This window comes from Cupressus sempervirens, chromosome 9 (assembly GCF_028749045.1).
Source record: "Cupressus sempervirens isolate cs-2001-9-10 chromosome 9, ASM2874904v1, whole genome shotgun sequence".
Classification (NCBI taxonomy): domain Eukaryota; kingdom Viridiplantae; phylum Streptophyta; class Pinopsida; order Cupressales; family Cupressaceae; genus Cupressus; species Cupressus sempervirens.
Genome location: NC_143126.1, coordinates 585,484,589 through 585,508,443, shown reverse-complemented (window position 1 = coordinate 585,508,443; position 23,855 = coordinate 585,484,589). Strand labels below are relative to the sequence as shown.

The following is a 23,855-nucleotide window of genomic DNA, read 5'->3' as shown; positions in this document are numbered from 1 at the left end:
TAAAGAAATAATCTTATGAAGAAGTTAAGACTGAAGGACTATTTGAATCAATCAATCCAAAAGACAAAGCATTTGCCAATCTACTTGATAGGAACAAACTCCTAAATGAAGAAATAAGAGCATTGAAAAGAGAACACGAAATCCAATTAGTGAGACTATGTTAAGTGACTAAACAAAGAAAGAAAGTTGAAGAAGACAAGACTATGGACGAAGAAAACAAAAGGGTAATGGCTACCAAACTTGAAGAAAGGATATCAAATGTGTAGAAGCTCACAGATACTCAAGGATATGATCAATCAACTAATGCTTGCAAATCCAAAACTGAATCACAAGGATGTGGAAATTGTTAATCTCAATTCACACAATGAGATACTAAAGAATTAATTGAAGAATGAGAAGGAATCTATGGAGAAATTCAACAAACCAAAGGAAGAAATGAAGCACTTTGAAGAACTTATGAAGTCATAAAGTTGTTCTAATGGGTTAGGACATTCTTGCACTTAGAAATGAGAATAATCCAGGAATGGAGAAATGAGAAATGTAAGGCCAATTTGGTCATACTACAAATATCTGTCAAAGAAAACATGGTATGCAAAATTCTAAACTTATGTTTACTGGTTACAATTTTTACTACAAGAAACAAGAACATCAAATACATGAGTGTAGTTCAAGACTGAGGAATACACCTACTACACCTAGATTTGAAGGATACTGCTATAACTGTTAGAAATATGGTCATAGAGCATTTGCATATAGATCAGAAACAAAACCTTGCTGACCAAATTAGAGAAACAAGAATTATGCACCTAATAATACATGTTCCAAATGTCACAAGTTTGGACATCAAAGAAAGAATTGCAGGACTCAAGTACATTCAGAAAATTAAACAAAGGATAAAGGCAAAGGCAAAGTGAACATTGAGAAAGTGAGGAATGAAATGAACCAAAAATGGAAAAAGAAAATAGAAGATGGAAATAGTGGAGCTAATGGAACTCAGGTCACCCAATCTAATGGAGAAGGTGATCATGTCAGCTCTAACTAAACAAGAGAGGCATACATGGAATTGTATACCTAAATTATATATCATACATCAGTTCCTTACATATATGTGCCAAAAGTTCATATCTACATATACAAGATGCATAAGAAAAAATTTGTGAAAGGTTGTCAAGTGTTAGTAAAATTGTCTATGTCGATCGAGCATTGCAACATAGAGTGAGAACTTCAATAGAGACAAAATTATATGATAGAAACTGACGGTTATGAAAGAGACTAAGTTGTTATGCAAAGATGAAGTTGTTATGCAAAGACTAAGTTGTTAAAAGACACTAGTATCAATTGAGACAATTGGCTTCCACTCAACGAAGTAAACAACAATAATGGAAACCCTAAATGATCAAAAGGGAGGTATATAATGAATTTTGAAGACATTATTTCATACCTTGCATTTAGATTTTTAAGAGTACAGGATGATTTAGCGATTTAAGCAACCAACAAAGATTTCAAGAGCGATTCGATCAAGGAGCGTGAATGAGTGTTGAGTATCTAGAGAAGGAAGAACATCAAACCCTAGCTATGATCATGGCATCTTCATCGACTGCTAAATGAGATAAGAGGTTAGTGAAGTTCAATTGGTGAAGAGTGACATCTATCCTCCACCTAAGTTTTGTGCTATTCTAGAGATTGTTGTGAAAGAAACTCATTGGGTGTGTTATCCTCGATACCACATAAAGTCATTATGATCCATGATGTTAGAAGTTGTTATATGTGCAAAATTGGAGAAGTTAGAGATTATGAAATTAGGGAAGCTTATGAGAAGTTATGTAATGAAAGAACTTTGAAGGATGAGTTTCAGATTGTTGAGAGGAAAGAGTTAACTCAAGCCCTAAAATTTATGAGGAATTTCAAAATTGAGTGGATTAAAGTTATTTTGAGCAGAGTTCATGATATGAAATAATGGTTATAGAATAGACTAGTGGAGATCCCAAAGAAAATGATACACAAGGTTATAGGTTATCCAACCCTAGATAAGAAGAAAACCATGTGATGCTTGAGTTGAGAAGAAATTGAGGAGAATATAGGAGCTAAGTGGAATGGATGTGGTGTGTCCATTACAAGTATCTTTGATCCACTTATAGAATTTTTAGTGAGAGTCATTGCTCACAAATTATATCAATCAAGCATATTGAATAGTGTGTTGTGTATGGTGGCGGATCAAGTGTGGAAGATTGTGATGAAAGATCATGAGTATGATCTTGTTGAGCTAAAAAAGTTACAACTAGCTAGAAAATTTGTCATCAATAAAAAAGACGAAGAATTCAATGTGTAACTTTGGTTTCCTAATTGTTTGTATATTCTTTTATATTCAAGAAATATTTTCTTGGCATAGGTAATGTTGTATGGAAACAAGAAAAACTAGTGACAAGGAAAATCAATGAGTTTATTACACAATTGGGAGACAACTTTGAAAATGCAATAAATACCAATTTTGATGAATTCAAGAAAAGGATGAAAAGGAGAATGAGAATTCAAGAATAATTGGTCAAAAATATTACAATGAGATGTTCTCTTGTTGATACAAACAACACATTTGTACATATAGTTAAGCAAAGGAGGGCTTGATTACAAAGCTTTGAATATGAGATAGCTAGTGATGTTGTAAGTGCAAATATTGATGAACTATTAAAAGAAGAAATATATGTCAAGGATGAACCTTTTGGAAGATATGAGGAATCCAAATCAAGGATAACTGTGAACATTAGGATAGCTTCAAAGTATAAGAAAAGGAAGAAGATGATTGAAGACATAGAAGCTAAACCGAGCACCCTAAGCAAAGGAAAAGAACCATTGCAAATTACACAAGGTCTTGGTGAGGATGAAGAACAAGACAATGGTGATGAAAGAGATGAAGAAGAAGATGACAGGGGTAATTCCCTAATTGTTGTCATGCCACCAAGCAAGAAGGCTCAAAGAAAAAAGAAGCTGATAGTGACACCTCCACCACCAAATGAGCCAAGGACAAGGGCAACTGCTAGTGCCAAGTAGTTTGCAAAGCAAAGGTAGAGACTACTAAGCCAAGTGCACTTAGAACCAAAAGAAGGAGATTGGTCAGAGGACCACCTCAAAGGAAACAAAAGTCTATTGATGAGGTATGCTCAAACATAAAGAGTTCCTCGGGATTATCTAGTTTTAAATTTGTGCAGTATGATACACTGGATAATGATGACAATAATAGAATTGAGGAGGCTATGATAGAAATGATGTGAAATTTCAAGCTAGCTCCTAGTGAAATAGAGAGATAGATACCTCAAGATCTTTTTGAAAGACTAGAGAGAAGTTGGTAGTAGGCGGAGGAAGTAGAAAAACATATAAGAACTGACACATTAATCAGAGTTATGCCTGATCTATCACAACATCAACATGACACATTTTTGGAGCAGTACAGGAACAAATTTGTTCCAAAATATAGAACATTTTTTATATTAATAAATAAGGAGGAAGTTGTACGAAAGAAAAGCGAGTTGCTATGGAAGAGTATTTTTGGACTAACCACAAAGAAGGTAGAGACTGTAAACATTGATGATGAATATAGTAGTGGAGAAAGATCAAGTATGCCAAGCCACAAGGAAGCATGTCTCCTATACATGCTGGCACCCTTGACACTGCAAAAATCGAGTAGTCAAGGCTGACAAATGTAAAAGAAGATGGTGAAGATAGAGAAACAAATGAAAATGATAATACTGTTTCAGCACCTCATATTGAGGAAAGCAAAGAATCAAATCAGGTTGAACCAGGTGCAACTATTGTTGTCTAAAGCATGGATGCACAAGAAAGACCGAATGGTGACGCCCCCTTACCTACTCCTAAGGCAATGTCGAGCAACAACACCCCTTCATTGAATAGGAAGAGAAAAGCAATAAAAGATGTTTCACTAGATATTGAGGTTAGTTTGGATGAAATTATTGAGATGCCACAACTTGATTTGGAAAATCTCACCTTGGAGCAAAACATTTGCTACAAGAAATTTTGAAGAAGAAAAAGAGACAAGAAGAGCTACAGAGAGCTAAAATAGAAATAGGTATTGCAGGATGTAAATCATATTTTTGTTGATGCTTTTGACATTCAAAATTTTGATGAAGGGACACCAATCATTGACCAACTTGTAAATATAATTGATTAAGTAAATGCTGAAAATTTAGAATCTAATGAGAAGCTAATAGATAGGTTAGTAAGAAGATTTGAAACCAAGGTTGTGGGCAAAGTTTCCATAACTATTGTCGAGCAGAAAGTGCTATTGCAAGAAAAAGTTGTAACACCCCGCTTCGGAACCCAAAAGAAATAAACCTAATATATTACAAAGTTTACTGAACTATTTTAAAAAAATTTTAAACATCAAACTAACAATGCGAAAGCAATATATACATGCACAACATTTACACAAATGCAATTACAATATGGATTTCATTCCTAAAGGGTTCCCTTGCATTGAGTTACATTTAAGAAAGTTTTATTAATAAGTTTAAGTCTCAATTAAAATGTCCATAATCATAAAATGAATAAAAACATACATAATCATATAAGAAAATACATAAATACAACTAATACAATGAAAGTACATAAATATATCAAATGAATAGAAGTCTTCAAGATAAGAGGAAAAATGATAATGATACCATTGTATCAAGGAGCATCCAACATTTGTCAATCTGAGGGGAACCCAAATGATAAGAATACACTACCTCCAAACTGTGTGGTCACCTAATCAAGCTCCCACTCCCACTGTGTAGGAAAGATAATGTGCGATCCACACACATATAGTCAAATTATAAAACAATCTTAGGCAAGGAATCCTAATAGCCAAAACTACCTCGAGGGTAACACAATCTACTTAAGAAGAAGAGATAATCAAAATTGAAAGGACACTCATTCCAATACTAACATCTCATACCAAGTCAATGTACAAATACCAAGACAACAAATATACAACCACCTCGAAATCAATGTCAAATGTCACAAGCATAATGACCAATAGATAAAAATTGTCATCAATAAAAGTAAACTACCAATCACTAACTCCAACAATAAAAACACCACCAATGAAAAACTAATCATTCATTAATAAAAGTCAATTGTTAACAATAAATTACATCTAATCAATGAGTAACAACTCACAATAAATGCATTGTCAAAAGTAATATCCAACAAGTACACCACTAGAGGCAAATATTAAAAAAAACATGAAGGAGACTCAAGCTACATACTATGGAGTGTCATCACATGAGCCAACTCTAAGGTTACCTTGGTAGCCTCTCAAGATTCCGACCCCCTAGTGACTCTATGCGGAACCAAAATACCCTCTCGTGATGACGAGAAAACTAGTCATACCTCTCAAGGTATCATCTCCATCTTATCCTTAGTCTATACAAGCACTCAAAGCATGGACGAGGAAAAATCTCTAACTTATCATTTTAATGTATCTCAAAGAAAAGGGCTAGGCAAGATATTTTAATTACTATATTATCACTTGTTACACAATTTACAATGAGTTACCCTAGCAGCCACTTTGGGCCTTGACCCCATTGTAAGCCACTCTCATAGACATACACTTAGACTGCCTTCCCAAAAGTCACAAATCACAATAGTGTCCCATACCATAAGAGTAATATTGATCAATTTTGGTTCCTAAAAAGGCAACCCAAAAAATAACATTGGTTCCTAAAACCCAAGTTCTCATAAATGCTTAATAACATAAAGCTCATAAAACATAAATCTCAATTTAAATCATAAAGTTCATCATGACATCTAGTCAAATAATCATAAAAAAAATCTCAAAAATGCCTTTAGTTCACATCCTAACTTGGCCAACTAAACAACCCACAAAGAATATAAACATCACAAGATTATAAATAGAATATTAGAAAATAAATAGTTTTCAACTACATGATTTAATTCCACCAATTTTTCTTGTTTAATTTGGGTCATAAGGATGTGTTTATAAATAAGGTAAGAATATACATGTTAATATAAATTGTTATGGTAATATACTTATTTAAAACAATAAGTATTTAAATATCCAATCTTTTTGTGCATATAAAATATCATGCAATATAATCATGTTATTAATTTAAATTATCTTAAATCATAAATGATTTAATCAATAACATAAATATATATTATTAGATTATATATTAATATTAATTTCATTTCTAAAATATTAATTTGACTTCTATTTAAGTATAATATTAATATTTACTTTTCCTTTAATTCATAATACAACTAGAGATAAAATTATAAATTTAATTTAATTATTTATAATTTTTCTCATAAAGTCAAATAGTTATTAACTAAATGATTACAAAGTGAACTCTGCTACAACTTTTCTTATAATATAATAAAATTTTAAATATTTATTTATTAACCCCCCTCTTGCATTAATAAATATAAAATCATTTGTATGCAACTAAAAATTTAATTAGAATTAAATACTCACTAATACTAACATTCACTTTATAACTAAATGAGTAGTATTAATTTTAATTTTTAAAATTAATTAATAATAATAATTTTATTATTATTATTTTTAAATAAATAAATCTGAAAATTAATTTATATTTTTATAAAATAAAAATAAATCATGTCTTCGATCTCTCAAATCATGCAAGCATACTTTACTTAATTTTCTATTTTTAACATATTTGTTTTCTCATGCATGTAACCATACTAAGCTTCTATTTTTAGCATATTTGTTTTCACATGCATGTAATTAAATATACTTAGTTTTTTATTTTTAGCATATTTGTTTTTACATGCATGTAATCATAATATACTTAGTTTTCTATTTTTAGCATGTAACTTTATCATACTTAGCTTCCTATTTTTAGCATATTTGTTTTCACATGCATGTAACCATACTATACTTAGCTTTTTATTTTTAGCATATTTATTTTCACATGCATGTATAAGTTTAGTTACAACGTGTTTTCCTCTCAATTAATCTTTTGCTTTTCAAATAAATATTGTAATTAAATTATTTTAGATGTAAGGAGAATATTCATCTATATTTAGAAAATTCATGATAATCACATAGTTCTAATGACAAATTTAAAGTTGAAACCCTAATTGTTCAATTTATTATTTTTTTCTAAATTTCCATAATCAAATATTCCATATATTAGCTAAAGAGGTTTAAAAGAATACAATCATAAAAAAATTGTATAATTTTCTATAATTTTCTTCAATAAAGATTTCTTGATTAATAAGTTTTCCTTTTCAAAATCTATAACATAATTCTTTATTCAACAATTAATATAGTAAAAATTAATAAGCAATCTGCAAACATCCAAGAAGACATGAAGTAAACAATTTTTTTAATAAAATTCTACAATGAGTTTTCAAACCTTACATCAAAACTACAACTAAAATTTGAGACAATCTGTGAATGCATGTAAATCCAAATCCTCTGAAACTTTCAACAATTCTTTTGATCCAATTCTAAATTTTTGTTCCCCAAAACCTGTGTAATTGCAAAATGAGCTCTAGATCTTTCATAAAGAGTTCACCCCTAAATTGGGGCTCTGATTGTGCAATCGCCAGAGGGAACTCACTGATCAATTATTGTTTATTACTTTATTACCTTTTACCTTTTCATGCACAACTCTTTTAGATATTTAGCTAGCATACTTAAAAATTTAATTCAATTTTTTTTGTAAAATAAGCCAAGAGATATCTAATTTCAAAGAATTAATATAAATTTAGTATTCAAATGAAAACAAAAATTTCATGAATAAACTATTGTATTTATTTTTATATATTCTATGCATTGATATTAATACATAGAAGTTTTATGAGACTGGAAAATTCAGCAAATCAAATTTAGACAATGATTTATTTCACCATGTACAAATTTAAAAAAATCATATTTCATAAAAATCATAGCAATAAAAAAAATGCATTTTTCTATTTTTTTTTTCTGACATGTAAATGAATGTCAAATTTTTTTTTAAAATAGAAAATGTTTACATTGAAGATTGTTGTCATTGTAGAAAGCCTCCGGCTTAAAAATCATATTTCATAAAAATCATAGCAATAAAAAAAATGCATTTTTCTATTTTGTTTTTCTGACATGTAAATGAATGTCAACTTTTTTTTTCAAAATAGAAAATGTTTACATTGAAGATTGTTGTCATTGTAGAAAGCCTCTCGGCTTAATTACAAAATATCTTAATTTAAATAACTAGCCTTCTCTCTTTAATTAATTTTTAAAGCATTTTTAATAATATATTTATTAATTTAATTAATAACATTATTTAGAGCTTGTTATTAAAATAAAACGCTTAAATAATCATAATTAAATTAAATATTATAACTATACGACACAATTAGAACTATAACTTTATCTTTAGATTTCATTCTTTTATATTTTATTTTTTCTCTAGTTTACTAATTAGTACAAGCACAAATTAAAGCATAGTTTATTATTTAAATTAATAATAATAATCAAAGCTCATTGTTTAAATGCGACTCTAATTTAATTATTATTAGATAAATAATTATAATAAAGCAATATTAAATCTATAATATTTTAATATTTTAATTATCTCTTTGTCCAACTTCTCAAATTAGACTCTTAAATTAAATATTTTAAACTGAAGTACATATTTAATTAATTTATAATTAGTTAAATATCATCATATTCTAATTTCTCTTTATCCAAATTTCTAAATTTAGACTTTTAAATTTAGATTAATACTTTTTTCTTTTTCTTTTTTAAAGAGGGGTAAACGCTTTGACCTGGAGGTATGAACCAGTGAGGCCACAAACGGGGGACCTCATCCCCATGAGATTTGAACTTTGATGGCAAGGATAACAACACAACAACTTAACCATCACAACATGCCACTATTGGCCTTAGATTAATACTTTTAAATTAAAGCACATATTTAATTAGTTTTATAATCAATTAAATATTTTTCGTACTTTAATATATATTTTTTAATCAAATAATATTTAATAATTCTCAATATTAATTTGATTAACCAAAATGTTATAATTAAATCATTTACCAAATAAATCACATAGCGAAATCCACATAAAAGCAACATTACCAAAACATACCAAAGCTCAAAATCAAACAACCCAAACAAAGATAAACTCACGGGTTTTAAAAAAGGTGGAAAGTCAGTTATGAGTCCTCCTTGCAAGACAAGTATTTAGGCTATGGCTGGTATTGGACATGAACATTATCTCCCCATTCTTACCATTGAATTATTGTGATAGGGCATGCTCATCTTGACAATTCAGAAAGTTGATGTCTGGTACCTGCATTCTGCATAAAAGATGAGTATGTACATGTATATAAATATATCTAAACTAAACAAGCAATGGCAGGGAGTGGTACATTGTGTAGATCCCGACTAGCAAGTGACTACGACTCCCTCTCTTAACCACATCAAACATGACAAACAAAAAGATAAAACAAACACATGCACCATACATATGCAAGTATGGGGTAAATATCATAATAATTATAAGTCAAACATGAAATGCTCAGATAAAATAATGCATCATTACGAATATGAAGTAATCATCATTAAAGCATTATCTGACATTGCTATGAAAAAATCAAATTTAGTAACTACGAATCATTAAAGCATCAATAACCATAATCATTAAACAACACATGAAACATAGTCAACTAAGTAATCATCATTGATATGTCTCTAGTCCAAGTTATGAAATAATATCCTTGAAACCAATACATCCATGAAATAGGCATAAAAGAGTTTGGTAAATATAATGGAAAAACAAACTATGGGTGGGCATTACAAAAGAATAGGTTATGATTGAACTTATACAAAGGGTACAACATTTGTACACAATTTTGCCAGATGTGCCAAGATTTACAGATAATATTCATGCACAAATAAATAAGACTTAGGCTAAGATGAAGGCATCCAACAATATAATTTTAGAGTCAACATGATCTAGCATTGATCACTATAATACTCTACTGAATGCTCAAACCACATTGGTCAAGCTTTGGGCAACTGGCAAAAATATGAGATCCAAATTGATCTCAATTTAGGCAATGATGATACCTCATTTGGAGGTCACGCAAAGAGAACTGAAAACAACCCAGGATTTTATCACAAAATATCACAACTTATCAGTGGCTAAGAGTTTAATTGATTTAGTTACAAGACTACAGTTCCATAATCAAACTTTAGAGGCAACAAAAATCACATGGGATCATGCATTGACCATGATTACCAAAGTTCACAAGGAATTCATTGAAAAATATGGATTACTTCAACACATTCAACCTCAACAACAGTGACATACAATGTTCAAAAACAAGGGGGAAAGAGATTTGTCAAAGGAGAAAGAGAATTGACAAGGAGGAAAGAGAAATGCATACAGGTAAAGTATAAAGGCTGAAATGGATTTGTTATTCATTTTCATAAGTCATAAGACTTAGGAGGAGAGCTCATTTTTATCAGATTGTATTGTATATATTTCAAATATGACAAAGTGATGTAAATATGATAAAGTATTTTTTCCACTAATGTCAAAGGGGGAGATTGTAGATATCTCTAACCATTGTTATCTATTAGTGTCAACCACTTAGTAATTTACAAGGCAGAGTCAAAAGATCGTCACTATGATTGAGCTACTCTACATAGGTCGAGTCATGTACATAAGTTAGTATGTATCAAGTAGCTCTATTGGAGCCGAGTAAGTGTATGGTCGCAGAGTAATTTTCTATATGTACTAAGCTCATTAGTGACCGAGCAAGTCATCAATGATCGAGTGAATTCCAAGTATACAAGTACTGAGTGATATAGTGTGTGTCAAGGACAATATATGTTGAGCATCAGAAGGTACAAAGGGCGAGCAACAACAATGTCAAGCATCAAAGACAGTGAAGACCAAGCAATGTAGAGTTTACATAAAAATTAGAAACATAATAGAGTTTGAGGTAAAATATTTATTAGGCAAACTTGGAATGATTATTTAAGTTTTGAAGAGGTTGTTACAAAATATTTAATACTATAAGAGGTTGTTACAAAATATCTACATTACCTAGATCACATATCCCTATGTTGTATGTCCAATGATCAAGATAAAGAGGCAAAACATGGAATTGTCTAGAAAACTCTTTACAAAAATCTTTAAATAGCGATGATCTTAACCTAGATCATATAATAACGAGAGAGAAGAAGAAGATAAGAGTATATGTGCAAACATGAATCATTATACTATGAAGGATTGAGAAGACCAGAAGTCATTCAAGGGTTCTGTTATCATCTAATAGAGCAAGTGACCTATTCATAAGCAGTGAAGTGAAAGGGAAAGACACGTGTTATTAGATCAGAGGAGAGGATCAATTAGTAAGGAAAATACTTGAAATCAGCTTGCAGAGCAAACCGAGAGTTAGGTACTGAATTAGTTTTAACATACTTGAATTAGGGTAAATCTCTTAACAGATCTTTGTAAATCTCCTAACAGAGTCCTTGCTTAGTTGTAAGTGTTAAATCCTCTAACAAGGCGAGACCTAATAGTCTCTTAAGTCTTTAACATGATAGACTCTTGATAGGGTAGATCATATTTTATAGTCAAACATTGTAACCTTAATTGGTTAACTTTATTACTACAACAATGAAGATTTGTGGGTGTCATCCCCATCCCAGTTTTACCTTCACCTTAGAGGGTTTCTGGGTAACAAATATTATGTTATGTGTTTTCACTTTCATGCATGTGATTGAACTGATTTACATGTTACAAAAAGTTTACATTAGAAGTTTTATATGCACAAGTTATTAATGGACGTGGATGAATTTGAGAAAAGTTTAAAGTGTTATAGATTCTGATTCACTCCCTCCACCCCCCTCTCAGTATCTAGTTTATGCTATTTACGCCTCCATAAATCAACAACTACTTGTTAATATACATGTTATACTATGAAAATAAAATATAAAAATCTATAATCTCAATTATTTGGTGTTAGTTGATATATTAAAAAAAGTGAAAGTACATGTTTCTTATTAACATAATTATTGCATCTTTCTATGGTGCAATTACTAGTAAATATAAATTAATTTAGATTGAAAACAATAATTTTTATATCAATGTATTATAAAATGAAATGTTAAATTGTGAAATTAAATGATTTTTTGTTATAATTTTAAATTATAATTATTTATATATTATAAATTTAATTTTTCTCATGATAACAATAAACTAAATATCGTAAATATTGGCACATTGGATCACATTTTATAAAATGTGTACTTAATCAACTCAACATAAAAACACAAGGGTTGAGGTGGTCAAGATGATAGTCAAGCTTACAACTATATTTTTAAGTTCATGGCCACAAAAATAATCTTAGGAAGACAAATATTTTGGATAGTATAAGAATAAATTAAGCCTAAAATTCATACAAATTTATTTGGAAGGATGCTTTTGATTAATTTTCTTCGAATCAAATATATAATTTTTATTGGTTCTTATTGTTCTGCAAAACTATTAGTTCAATATATTATACAAACATTCATAAATAAATATAATACTTCAAATTTCAAATAAAATATAAAAAACTAAGTAGTATGTGCTTCCAACCATACTTTTTAGTCTACCTAATTGCTCTTGACAACCAAAACTTCAATTTTCTCACCAATTGATTAGCACTCATAAATTAAAACCCAGATATAATATATAAATATTATTTTGTTTTCTCAAATGAAAGAATATTAAGGCTTAGTAATAATCACATGAATCACATGTCTAAAAGCAAAGATTATCTAATAAGAGGTCTACTATAGCTTAATCTTAATGACTTGGTGGACACATCCCACCAAGTCAAATAATACCGCTAATAGAGGCTGCAAGGTAGGATTTGACATAACTAGCCTCAAATTTTGGGTTAGGAGAAAGAAGTTATTTTTAGAGAAATATTTAATGTACAAATATGAAAAGTTGTGTAAAAACAAAGGTTTCTTCAAAAAGAGATGATGCATGGCAAATAAAAGAATAAAATAAAATAACATGTGTTAATTTGCCGTTACAGATAGAGCGGGAGTTCGTTTAAATGGATATTTATATAGAGAAGTTCGCCGTTTTGAGTTTCAAAGCAGAGTTAATGGAGATGGCCGCGCTCGCGTTGCTTACAGGTAAGTTCAGATATCTATACTGCCTCTATTTTGTTAAAGAAATTTTATAAGGTTTTTTGGTTGTAGACGATTTCTTGAAATTATCTTTTCATAATACATGCATGTTTATACAGAATTTAACTGTGGCTTATTTCCGTATTCTTCTTCTCCTTCACGCTATATTTTTCCAGAATTAGGTTTAAAACAGAAAACTTTGTGTTGTTTATTCTTATAAATGCTTAAAAGGGATTGAAGAAATTTCAAAAACTATTAGAAGCTCCCAGAGCCGAATTCACCATGGATAGTTCTAGGGTTTGATTTGTCTTGTTCAGACGCGGAGAGTGCATCTATCAAAATATTATGTGGCGTTTTGAAGACGCAGAGTGTTTCATCTGAAGATTGCGAGGGTTCCGAAGCTTGATGAGTGTTCGTATTGTTTTGCAATGGAAATGGAAAGGGGATCAAGGTTTGCAAGTCTTCCTCATAACCCGCAGGAGGACTGTCCTTGCATGTGCCGAAGAAGGGGAATAACGATTTTACCTCCAGCGAGGGAAGAGCCATGGGGGGCTCGTGCTGGGCTCCCGGAACTTTATTCTTACGGCTCTAGGTCAGAATTAGTAAATAATGAACCTTGCCTCACGTATTCTAATAATAAATTCATACGGACATTCAATGAAGTAGAAAGAAACGGCGAATTCAGACTGGCGTCAAATGACGTGACAAATCCCGACGAGTTAATTAGGTCAGTATCGCACAGAGGGCATTGTAGGATTTATTCTCCATCACATCACTGTAACGCCGAACATGATGTCTGCTATAATCACTTTGCGCCCATGCGAGACAAGGCAACGGGCAAGGATCTGGAAGTAACTGAGGACAAGAAGGATAACCGATTTACTAGTATGTGGGGTGATGGAATGGTTTTAGATGGCTGTGGTATTCTTCTGAAGAAGCCTATAGCGTTGGAAAATGGAACAGTGAGGCCATTTTTCATATTGCCTCCTGAGAGTTCAGACCCATTAAGCAACTCCAAATCATATGACCCAGATAACATAATTTGGGGTAAGAAGGCGACACCATGTGCAATCTGCAATGCAGGTTTTGGTTCCACTAATTCAGGCGCGTCACAATATGGAGAAGAGTCTCGACTTTTTAAAACAGATGGTAGTTATAAACTGCAATGCACCAGACTATCACACGGACAAGATAAACCACAATTCAACAGATCATGTGGAGAAGTTTTTGAGAAGGAAGAAAACGATATATTTAATTATTCAACAAGAGCCGTTTATCCGTTTAGCTTTCCACAGCCCATAGTTCCTGCAGTGAGTGGCGGCCCATCTTGTTTACATAGAGGTTTATCATGTGATCAACATACAAATTCATTACATGCACGATTGGAAGACATTTCTAATTCAAAGTTGTGTGAACCTACCGCAAGTGAGAAACACAGGCAAAGGGATACATACGGTAAAGAGAGTAGTTCAGTGCTTCATACAGGGAATTGCTCTAGCAACGACATTCAGCTTTATCCGACTAGACAAGTGCATGGAAGTGTGGTTGCTGCATGCACAGAAAATATCAGGCGAGATAGTTTTCATGCTATTCCAATGCCTTATGACAACTGCCCTCAAAGGCAAGAATCTTGGCAATGTGGATCTGTAAAACCACATTTGGATGTTCAAATTAATGATCACATGGAAAATACAGCAAATTTGAGAAAACACTTTATTGGAGAAAAGGAAAATATGTCTGTACAGAACGACCCACTGGATGATCATGGATACATACATAGGTCGTTCTCACCTAGGGCTATTTCCAGTGGTTTAAATGGAGATCTTTTCGGATCAAGAAGAAGTGGCCTACCATCATCATTTTCAAGAACAGAGGTCTCCAGGAGTCCTCCAATCAGACATGCCAGAGAAGAATATTCATTTGGTGAGAATGATTTTGTTATGGATTCCAAACAAGCAGCAAAGAATTGCTTTCCAGAGGCTGCTGTTAATCTGCATAAATCCAGTTTGAGTCCATTGTCAAGATCAAAGTTGTCTAGTGTAGGATTGGATGAGCGCGGATATGAAAAAGCAGCTTTGAAGAGAAAGCATATTATGGAGGATAATCACAGAGGTGGATTACAACAGAGGCCATCGAATGACCAGGGTAAATCAAGGAAGCTCCGAAAATTGGATCCCTATGAGAATGGATGGGTAGATCAAGAAGGAACTTCAAGGAGTTCTATACATTCATGGAGATCATTTAATGACAAGGCCGTACACAGAAATTCTGACACAATATCCATGTCTGTGAACAAATCCTCTGATATGCAGAGAAACTTTTCTAAGTCAAGGCCTCAGTCAAAGTTCAGTGGTTCGCTAAATCAAACTAAAATCAATTGCCACAGCGAAGATAAGTCTGATTACAGAAATGATGAGCAAGATCTTCATCATCCTTACAACTCTCAGAAGCACAGAAGTGAGTGTCTTAAACAAGACAGCTTGAGGAATAAATGCTCTGAAGAAAATGATCTGGTGGATGACAGGGACCCTGTTCAGCTGCCTGATTTGCCTGAAGATTCTGAGAAATTCAAGCAAAAAGTTCAGAATGCATTCCTACGTTTTGTAAAAATTCTGAATGAGAATCCAGGGGAACGAAAAAGATATGAAGAGAATGGGAGATATGAATCCTTACTTTGCATTGTGTGTCGCAGGTCCGTGTTTTCATTTGTTGAGTATCATTGCATGTGAAAATAATAAAAGCATTAAACTTTTTTCCTGTTATTAGTCTTTCCTTATCTAAAAATTGCCTTTGCATTTTGATTGTGTGTGGCTTCAACATTAAATGCTTTCCATTTGCTACACTTGTGATTGGGATTGAGTTGATTCCTTTTCTGTTGTTTATTAATCAATTTGATGGAAAACCAAGCTTGAGTTTGGTTAATCCTTTCAAATGGTTTGCAGTCACAACTGAAGACACCTCTATTTTAGTATTCGGGGTAAGGCTGCAATGTGGAGACCATAGAATGTGTTTAATGAAAGAGTGAACTGAGAAAATACCAAAAACATTGAAAAGTTGTAAATTTGGTTGATCTTCTTGCCAATTAATTTTGTTGGTTAATTACGTTAAGTCTTGAATTTCCAGATTTACCAGAGATAATTATATAGTCAATGTTTTACTGTTGAAGAGTGCCGATATCTATATCCAAGCAAAGCATTTTCTGCTATGTTAGCTCCAGACTTAATGTGTATGAGTTTTATCTTCAGGTTATACCATTAACATGCTTATATTAATGGCCTAGGTGTTATAGTCATCCCGTGTGAAGACATGGAATACATATTTGTTAGGAATATTGCGATAACAATTTGGCAGGATTGTTGTGGGTGTTAATATCACATCGTTCCCTAGGTTATTTGTGTTTGGTTGTGATTTGTTTATTTGTGTGTATTATGAGTTGTTAAAACAGCTCGTGTCTTTAGCATGTTGTTAGAGGAAGTTTCCTATATTGTAGGAAAGAGAAACCTTACATATATGTAAATGTATTGCATTAAAAGGTATAGAAGCACAATATTTGGTGTGTAATATTATTCATGCCTCTATAAACTTTCTATATATTTTCTTATCTGGTATCAGAGCTAAATTTGCTAAGTAGCAAATCAATTGAAGAATGGATACTCAGGAGGCTACTAGCGACAAGGCCATGAAAACACTAGCAACAAGTGTATGTCCCAAAATGACTAAAGCTAAGATCGGTTTCTAGGGGGAAGCAGTTGGATGTGCATGTCCAAATATCTTTGTTGTTTGTGAATGAATGTGTTTGTTCCCATTCACAAGATGATGTAAATGAATGGATATATTTGTCCTCATTCACAAGATGATTAAATGATTGGATGTGTTTTTCTCCAATTGCTATTGTTGGTTATTTGTGATTGGATATGTTTGTCCCCATTCAAAAGATGATATAAATGATTGGATGTATTCATTCCCAATCACAAGAGTTGATGATTATGACTGGATGTGTGTCCCTAATATAATTGTGGTGAAGAGATGTGTTTATCCTTGTTTGTAGCTTTGAGTTTGAATAAATATGTTTCTCCCTATCCAAGCATGATGTAAGGACCTTGGATAGATGTGTTACTGTCCATACCATTGGTTCCATGAATATATGTGTTTGTTCCTATCCTTGGATGAAAGCATAGTAAGCATGGTGAGGCTAGTCCCTTGATTGCTTATCACAAGTAGATGTGTATGTCCCTATTCATATCTATGCTGAACAACTGAATGTGGATCAAGTATTGTTGGTTGACTTGGAGAATGATGTAATATGTGTGGGTGTTAGGAATATCACATCATAGGATAGATAAAATAACAATTTTGGTAGGTTTGTTATTGGTGCTGGGAATTGGTAGGTTTGTTACTGGTGTTGGGGTTAGGAATATCAAATAACAAATAACTCTATTGCTGTGTGGAATTTTCATGGACTAAAGAAATGCATGATTTGAGGATGAAATGTTAATGTACACAAGAAATTCTGGATATCCACGTGAATGACAACTATAATTGTCAGTGACTGTCGATTAGTTTGGTTAAAATGACGTGAAAGTTCTAAAATGTAGCTGAACTTATACTCATTAGGAGTACACCTTGCAAAATTGGAATATGTTTGGGCTTGAATTCAGTTTGCAGCTCCAGCAGTGAGATTGATCTAAAATAGCATGTGACTTGTGATGTTTTATGATGATAGATGATTCTCTGTATCTCTTTGGCCTTTGCTTAGACTTATTTGATCAAATCTATTTTTGCATTGTACATTTTGACTTGGACAAACATTTTGACAACCTACTTCTTAAATGCATTGTATAAGGATTGTAGCAACAGATTGTGCATCCTTCACTTGTCCCTTCACAATCCATGCCTTTAAAAAACATTGCCCCTTTAAGGCACATTGTAATCTCACTGATCAATGATTTCTGACTAGTTTTTGTCTGCCAGAAATAAGATTTTGCACTTGTCATAGCTTGCATTGTTGTACCCTTTTGGATCCCCATTTAATTATTACACAATATGGTGACCGAACAACAATGAAGGACAAACTATATGAATAGGGGCATTTTGCAATAGTTTGATTGACAATCTCTGCTGTATTACTCTGAACTACCTTCACTAATGGCTCCTTTGTTCTTGCTTGATAGAAATGTTATTTTTAATTGCTGACCAACATTAATGCCAATATGAAATGAGGAAGCAAGGGAATTTTGTGGCTCCCCGTGAATCCCATGTTTATATCAGCTCACAAAATGGAATTGTACTTGACTTTATGAGCTTGTATAGCTTTGATCATGCCCATCGTATATCCAAAATATATCTCCCATTAATTTGAATTTGCTCCATCATTTCTAAAATTTTACATCTCTCCAAGTTGAAATTTGGGTGAATCTCAAAGGAACATTGGCCGATGGAGTGAGAATTGGTCGCCATTGTAATCCCCAGACAATAAGTTTGGAAAACAAACATTGAATAATAAGCTCTGGAATCCAAACAAGTCAAAACTAAAAGTTCGAACTTAAAAACAAACAAAAGCAATCCTAAATGGAAAAAATATTTAATAATTTCATGCTTTAATCTTTAAATTATATAATAAAGTGTAATAGTTTGCACAGTACATGCATATTTTATTTTGAATTCTACTAGAGAAATATTCAAGTATAAGCTTATTGAAAATTTGAGAAACATAGAAACAACAAGAACGAAAAGTATTCCTGGAAACTGTAAGCAGCAAGATCAAAGTACTGAAGCAGTAAGATCAAGAAAGAGTTGTGCAGAAATGCTTATCTCGTCAACAGGGTTCCAATCTATTGTCTCAAGAGGATGGATACAGTGAAATAGGCATTAGTCTACTGGGAAACCTGTGTGGAGATATGTATGTTATTCACACTAGTGGATTCTTACAGTGCAATGGCAATTGCAAGTAGCAGTTCTACCTCTGGTTTAAGCCAAATACAGGCTTAATATGAACAAAGAATGCCTCTTGTGTGCTCTTTCATTTCCTGTCAAACACAATGCAAGTGAAAATGGCCATCATCTACGGTTTAGGGTGTGCTGTTGCAGTCACAAGTCAAATGAAAGGTATGGAAACTGTTGTCTGCCATTGGAATCACCTTGACCAAGTTGGAATCACTTGGATATGCTCATGATCAAATGAATCTGCCCACAAAGAAATGTGCCCTGGATGATTTCGCTTATCAACTCAATTGCAATTTAGAATGATTTCGCTTATCAACTCAATTGCAATTTAGAATGAATTTTTCCCATATATGTTCATCATTACAACCCTGTTGATTGGAAAACATGCACAATACCTATTACAAGTTACAACCTTCTGTATATTTGATCCCCAACAATTTTCATAGCAATAAAGGACATCACATAGGAAAGGTGCATTATTGCACATTTCAGAACAATGTACTGCTTAAACAAAAAATGGAAAAGACAAAGATGGAACTCTATGTTTGATGAGTGATCAAGTAGCAAGATTGTCATCATTTTGGGTTAACATGGGTAGCAGCTTGACTTCAGATTGAATTGTGAATTCTCATGAGAGATATGACTGCTGTTTGGAGATAGCTTTTGTCTTGTTTGGATGATATAATTTTTCCGACAGGGACCTATGTCCAAACCTCATACTAATTTATGCTTGATGGTTTACTACTTGATATTCTAATTAATAGCAGATTATTGTGAAGATGACATTGAACTTGCTTTCTTAGAAAAATATCAGATTTCCAATAGCAAGTCCACTTATTGAGATAGTACAGTCATGGTGTCAGTTGATTTACATGGGAAATGATTCATCATTTGCAGTAATTGCTTTAGAAGCTGGTACAAAAGTAGCCGATTGTATGTTACTGTGTTTGAAATTATTTGTTGAGTTTCAATGTTTCAATTGACACATTTATGAGTTGATAGAAATAAGTGCCAAAAAATTCTATTTTACCCATTCATAAATAACAATTTTCTCTCCTATAAGGCTATTCATATGGTTTCTCTAAGCTTTAGCTAAGCCTTAACTGAAATGGAGCGTAACTAGGAGTCTATTGAATTTGTTCTGCCATCCTTAAGACATGGTATATTTGATTTTGTAAATAAAATTGCAAGCTTATCATCTTTAGAATTTTCAATTATCCCTAATTCCCTCGAGCCACATCTTTGGCATCTTAACATATCCAGGGATAGGTGAAACTGCTTTTGTAGTTCATTAGAAAAGAATGTGTGTTTTATTCATCCTGTATATTGCATGTCCCTAATTATGTTTTTGTATCTTTTTGAATGAAAAGGCACTGATAGTTGGTCTTAGATGGATTGGTTATGCATGATTTATTGCAAGCTTCTTAAAAGATTCTAAACGTAAAGATCAATATATAAGATAAATGGGAAGAAAATCCCATTTCAAAAGCTTCTACAAGAGAAATTTTGTGCACTAAATCGGTTTCTTGCTTGTTGCCCATTGATGTCCTAAACACCTGTCTCTTCCTTCACCTTCTGTGGTTTTTGGCTTCTTAAATTGAAAAGAGTTAGCGTTATTGAGACCATCTTAAAATGTAAAATAGATGACAATTTTGGCAGCTGAGATAGTTCTTGGCTGCTATTGTCATAAAATGCTAGTGTTTAGAAGAACAGGGATGTCTGTTTATTTATTTAATTCTTTGTTTTTTATTTGTACGGCTTTGTTTAGTTTTGACTTATTTTCCTTCATATCTTGTACTTGGGATTTGACTTCACACTAACAAAAAATATTCTCTTCTGTCCTTTGCAGCCTTTCAAAACCTTTTGGAACTACACACAGTCTGGTTGCACATGCATTCAACTCTCAGAAAGTTGGACTTAGAGCAGAGCACCTGGGATTACATAAGGCATTGTGTGTTATAATGGGCTGGAATTATGCTGTGGTGCCTGATAATAAGTATGTTTACCAGTCAGTGGGGAAACCTGATGCAATAGCAATGAAAGAAGATCTCATTCTATGGCCGCCATTAGTTATCATTCACACTTATACTTCTAAAACCAAGCAAGATGGATGTCAGGTTGTCACTAGCAATGCTGAAATGGATGACATTCTCAGAGGTACATACTCTTTACAAAGTCTAAATCCAATTCATCTCACAAATTTACATCATCTCTGATTTTATTTGTTTTCGGTCTTGTTTAATGAATATACTGATGATTTATCTCCAGTTAGGCATGTTACTTGCCTTAAAATCAGAATAAATGGTGAATTGGGTAGGCAATTTGTCAAAGCAGTTCTTGTTTTTGTGGGATCTGTTTTTGTACCTGACACTGGTTCCTTCTACAGGTCTTCATACCTGGATGAGTACAAAAGTAGTTACATTTGTCTCTTATATCTCACTAGTTTAAAAAATGTTGCAGGTCTTGGTTTCGGCAGTGGCAAATCAAAGGCTGTAGATAGTACTTCTGCCAGTCAAGGCACATTCATTGTTAAATTCATTCCAACATATTCTGGTTTACAGGAAGCCCAGCGGCTGCACAAATATTGTGAAGAAAATTGTCGTGGAAGAAATAATTGGGTTCAACTTCAATCTCTACTGAAAAGCCAACATCGTGTTGGCAAAAGTTGTCATCAATTGCAGAATGAGAGGCCTGCAGAGAAAGGGAAGATATTCTATGGCTACATTGGCATTGCTGGGGATCTAGATAAAGTTGATTTTGATACTAGGAAGAGATCTTTGGTGAAGAGCAGGAAGGATATAGAAGCAATTGCAGATGGTCCAGTTTTGGGAGCTTAGAACAATAATATTTGGATACCTTTTCAAGTACAAATTTTTGATGGGATTTTTGCAATATAACATGTATCTTGTTAGATTCAAGGAAAATATTAGTCGAGGATGTCTTAGGCTTCAATAAGTAAGAAGCCATTCTAGAATGAATTAAAAAAGTTTTGATACCAGAAAAAACAAAAATGAGTTTTTCGAACAGTACTCTGCTTACAGAGCTCAAGCCCTTACCTATATTTTTAAGGAGATAGATTTCATATTATATCATTCATTTTGTAAGAAAATTGTGAATGCAGATGATGGAACTTGTTTATGTATGAAAATAACTATTGATCTATGTTGCAGGCATGAAAGGCCCGCATGCAATTTGCTGAAATGTTTTACTTTTTGCCATGGTTGCTCTGTTATTTAAAGGGTGTGCCGGATAACTTGTTTTTCAAACCCTTCAGGACTTTAATTGGCAATCACTATTTGTTAAAACTTTTCCTACCAGAGTTCTTTCAGTCTTTATATCATGGTGTTGGTGAGTTTTTCGACTTCCTATTTGCATACATCCCTATGAATAACTTGTTTTTCTCTAATACTAAAGCCTTCAATTGCAACAGTTATTTGGTAAAAACTTTTCTTAGCAGAAGATTTATTTCAATCTCTTTAGCATGGTATTGGTGACTGTTTATGAACACTTGCACAGGGTTCAATTTTAGCAACATTAGAAATTTGTAGTAGAATGCAGTCCATTAATATTTTTAGTGTGGCACTCAATAGCCTTATTAATTTTGGTGTGTCAACCATCGATTTCTAATAATGAAATTTGTTATATGTTCATCATTCTATTTACATAAGATTTTGTCAACATATTTGATTTATTCACAAACACTGCCCTGCTTAGTTATAATGGTTCGGACAAGAAGTTCAAGCATCTACAGGCATTAGCTGTACATGATATAGTTATGCACAACCGTTTTCAAATGATGAAGTCTGTGATGTGTTAAACATTCTATTTATCTTAGATTTTGTCAACATATTTGATTCGTTCACAGATGCTCCTCAACTTAGTTTAAGCATTCAGAGAAGAAGATTGAGCTTTTACAGGCTTTATGTGTACATCTTTTAGAGTTCGAATTTTGGTGATCCTTAGCACTAGTAAGAGAGATTTCTGGGGAAATTAATCAATGATGGAATGTTTCTGATTAAGAAAATCAATGATGGAATGTTGTAACTACTGCTTCACTTCCTTTTTCCATCACCCTGACTGGAAATTTGTTTTCCCTTTCAAGAAACTTATTTTTTAAAGTCTAACTTTGTACGGACATGTCAAGGAATTTTTTTCTTCCCTTTTTTTGATAAACTATGGAGGGATATATTTGGGCTTTTATAGATAAACGGAATACAAACATTGAGAGACAAGAACCCAAATGAAACAAGCCTGTCAAGCAGGTGCAACGCAAAACCATGGTGGGTGAATAGCCATAAGTGGAAAAAACGGGACGATAACAATTCTGCAGCTCTACCACCGAAACAAGTACTAAGGAAACTGATTGATTGTCTGACAATCAACTAATGAGCCAAACACCACTGACGCCATAAAACCCTGAACCACAAGCATGTCAAGATTGTTAGGAGTATGCATTGTACACCTTGTAATATCTAATGTTAAGAGCATTTATGACATGTAAGATGCATAAGATTTTATTATGTGTAAGAGCAAATAAGAGGGAACTTTTGAATGGATTCAAAAGTTATGGAGTGTTTCGTACTATTTTATGAGACATACAAACATGCAGGAGTATCTTTTTTTTTTCTTTTGATGGAGGGTTCAGACCTGCGAGGCACGAAGCCTGCGAGCTACCAACCAGCGAAGGCCACCATTCACGTTTTAGGTACCCGATATGGGCCCACGCGTGCCTGAAAACCTCTTCGG

The 23,855-nt window shown here is 32.7% G+C and overlaps 1 protein-coding gene across 1 annotated transcript; it reads left to right on the top strand.

The window, feature by feature from the left end:
• The first annotated feature begins 13,065 nt into the window (after nucleotides 1-13,065).
• On the top strand, nucleotides 13,066-22,310 carry LOC149540035 (uncharacterized). The gene is made up of 4 exons (XM_089801225.1): nucleotides 13,066-13,172; nucleotides 13,398-15,858; nucleotides 20,959-21,266; nucleotides 21,570-22,310. Exons 2-4 carry the CDS (start codon nucleotides 13,595-13,597, stop codon nucleotides 21,944-21,946), a joined length of 2,949 nt encoding a protein of 982 aa, XP_089657351.1. The 5' UTR covers nucleotides 13,066-13,172; nucleotides 13,398-13,594; the 3' UTR covers nucleotides 21,947-22,310.
• Nucleotides 22,311-23,855: the final 1,545 nt, after the last annotated feature.

Coding starts and splice junctions, on each gene's coding strand:
- LOC149540035 (XM_089801225.1), top strand. CDS start 13,595: ATGGAAATGGAAAGGGGATCAAGGTTTGCAAGTCTTCCTCATAACCCG. Junction 15,859..20,958: donor CTTTGCATTGTGTGTCGCAG/GTCCGTGTTTTC, acceptor TGTCCTTTGCAG/CCTTTCAAAACCTTTTGGAA. Junction 21,267..21,569: donor AATGGATGACATTCTCAGAG/GTACATACTCTT, acceptor AAAATGTTGCAG/GTCTTGGTTTCGGCAGTGGC.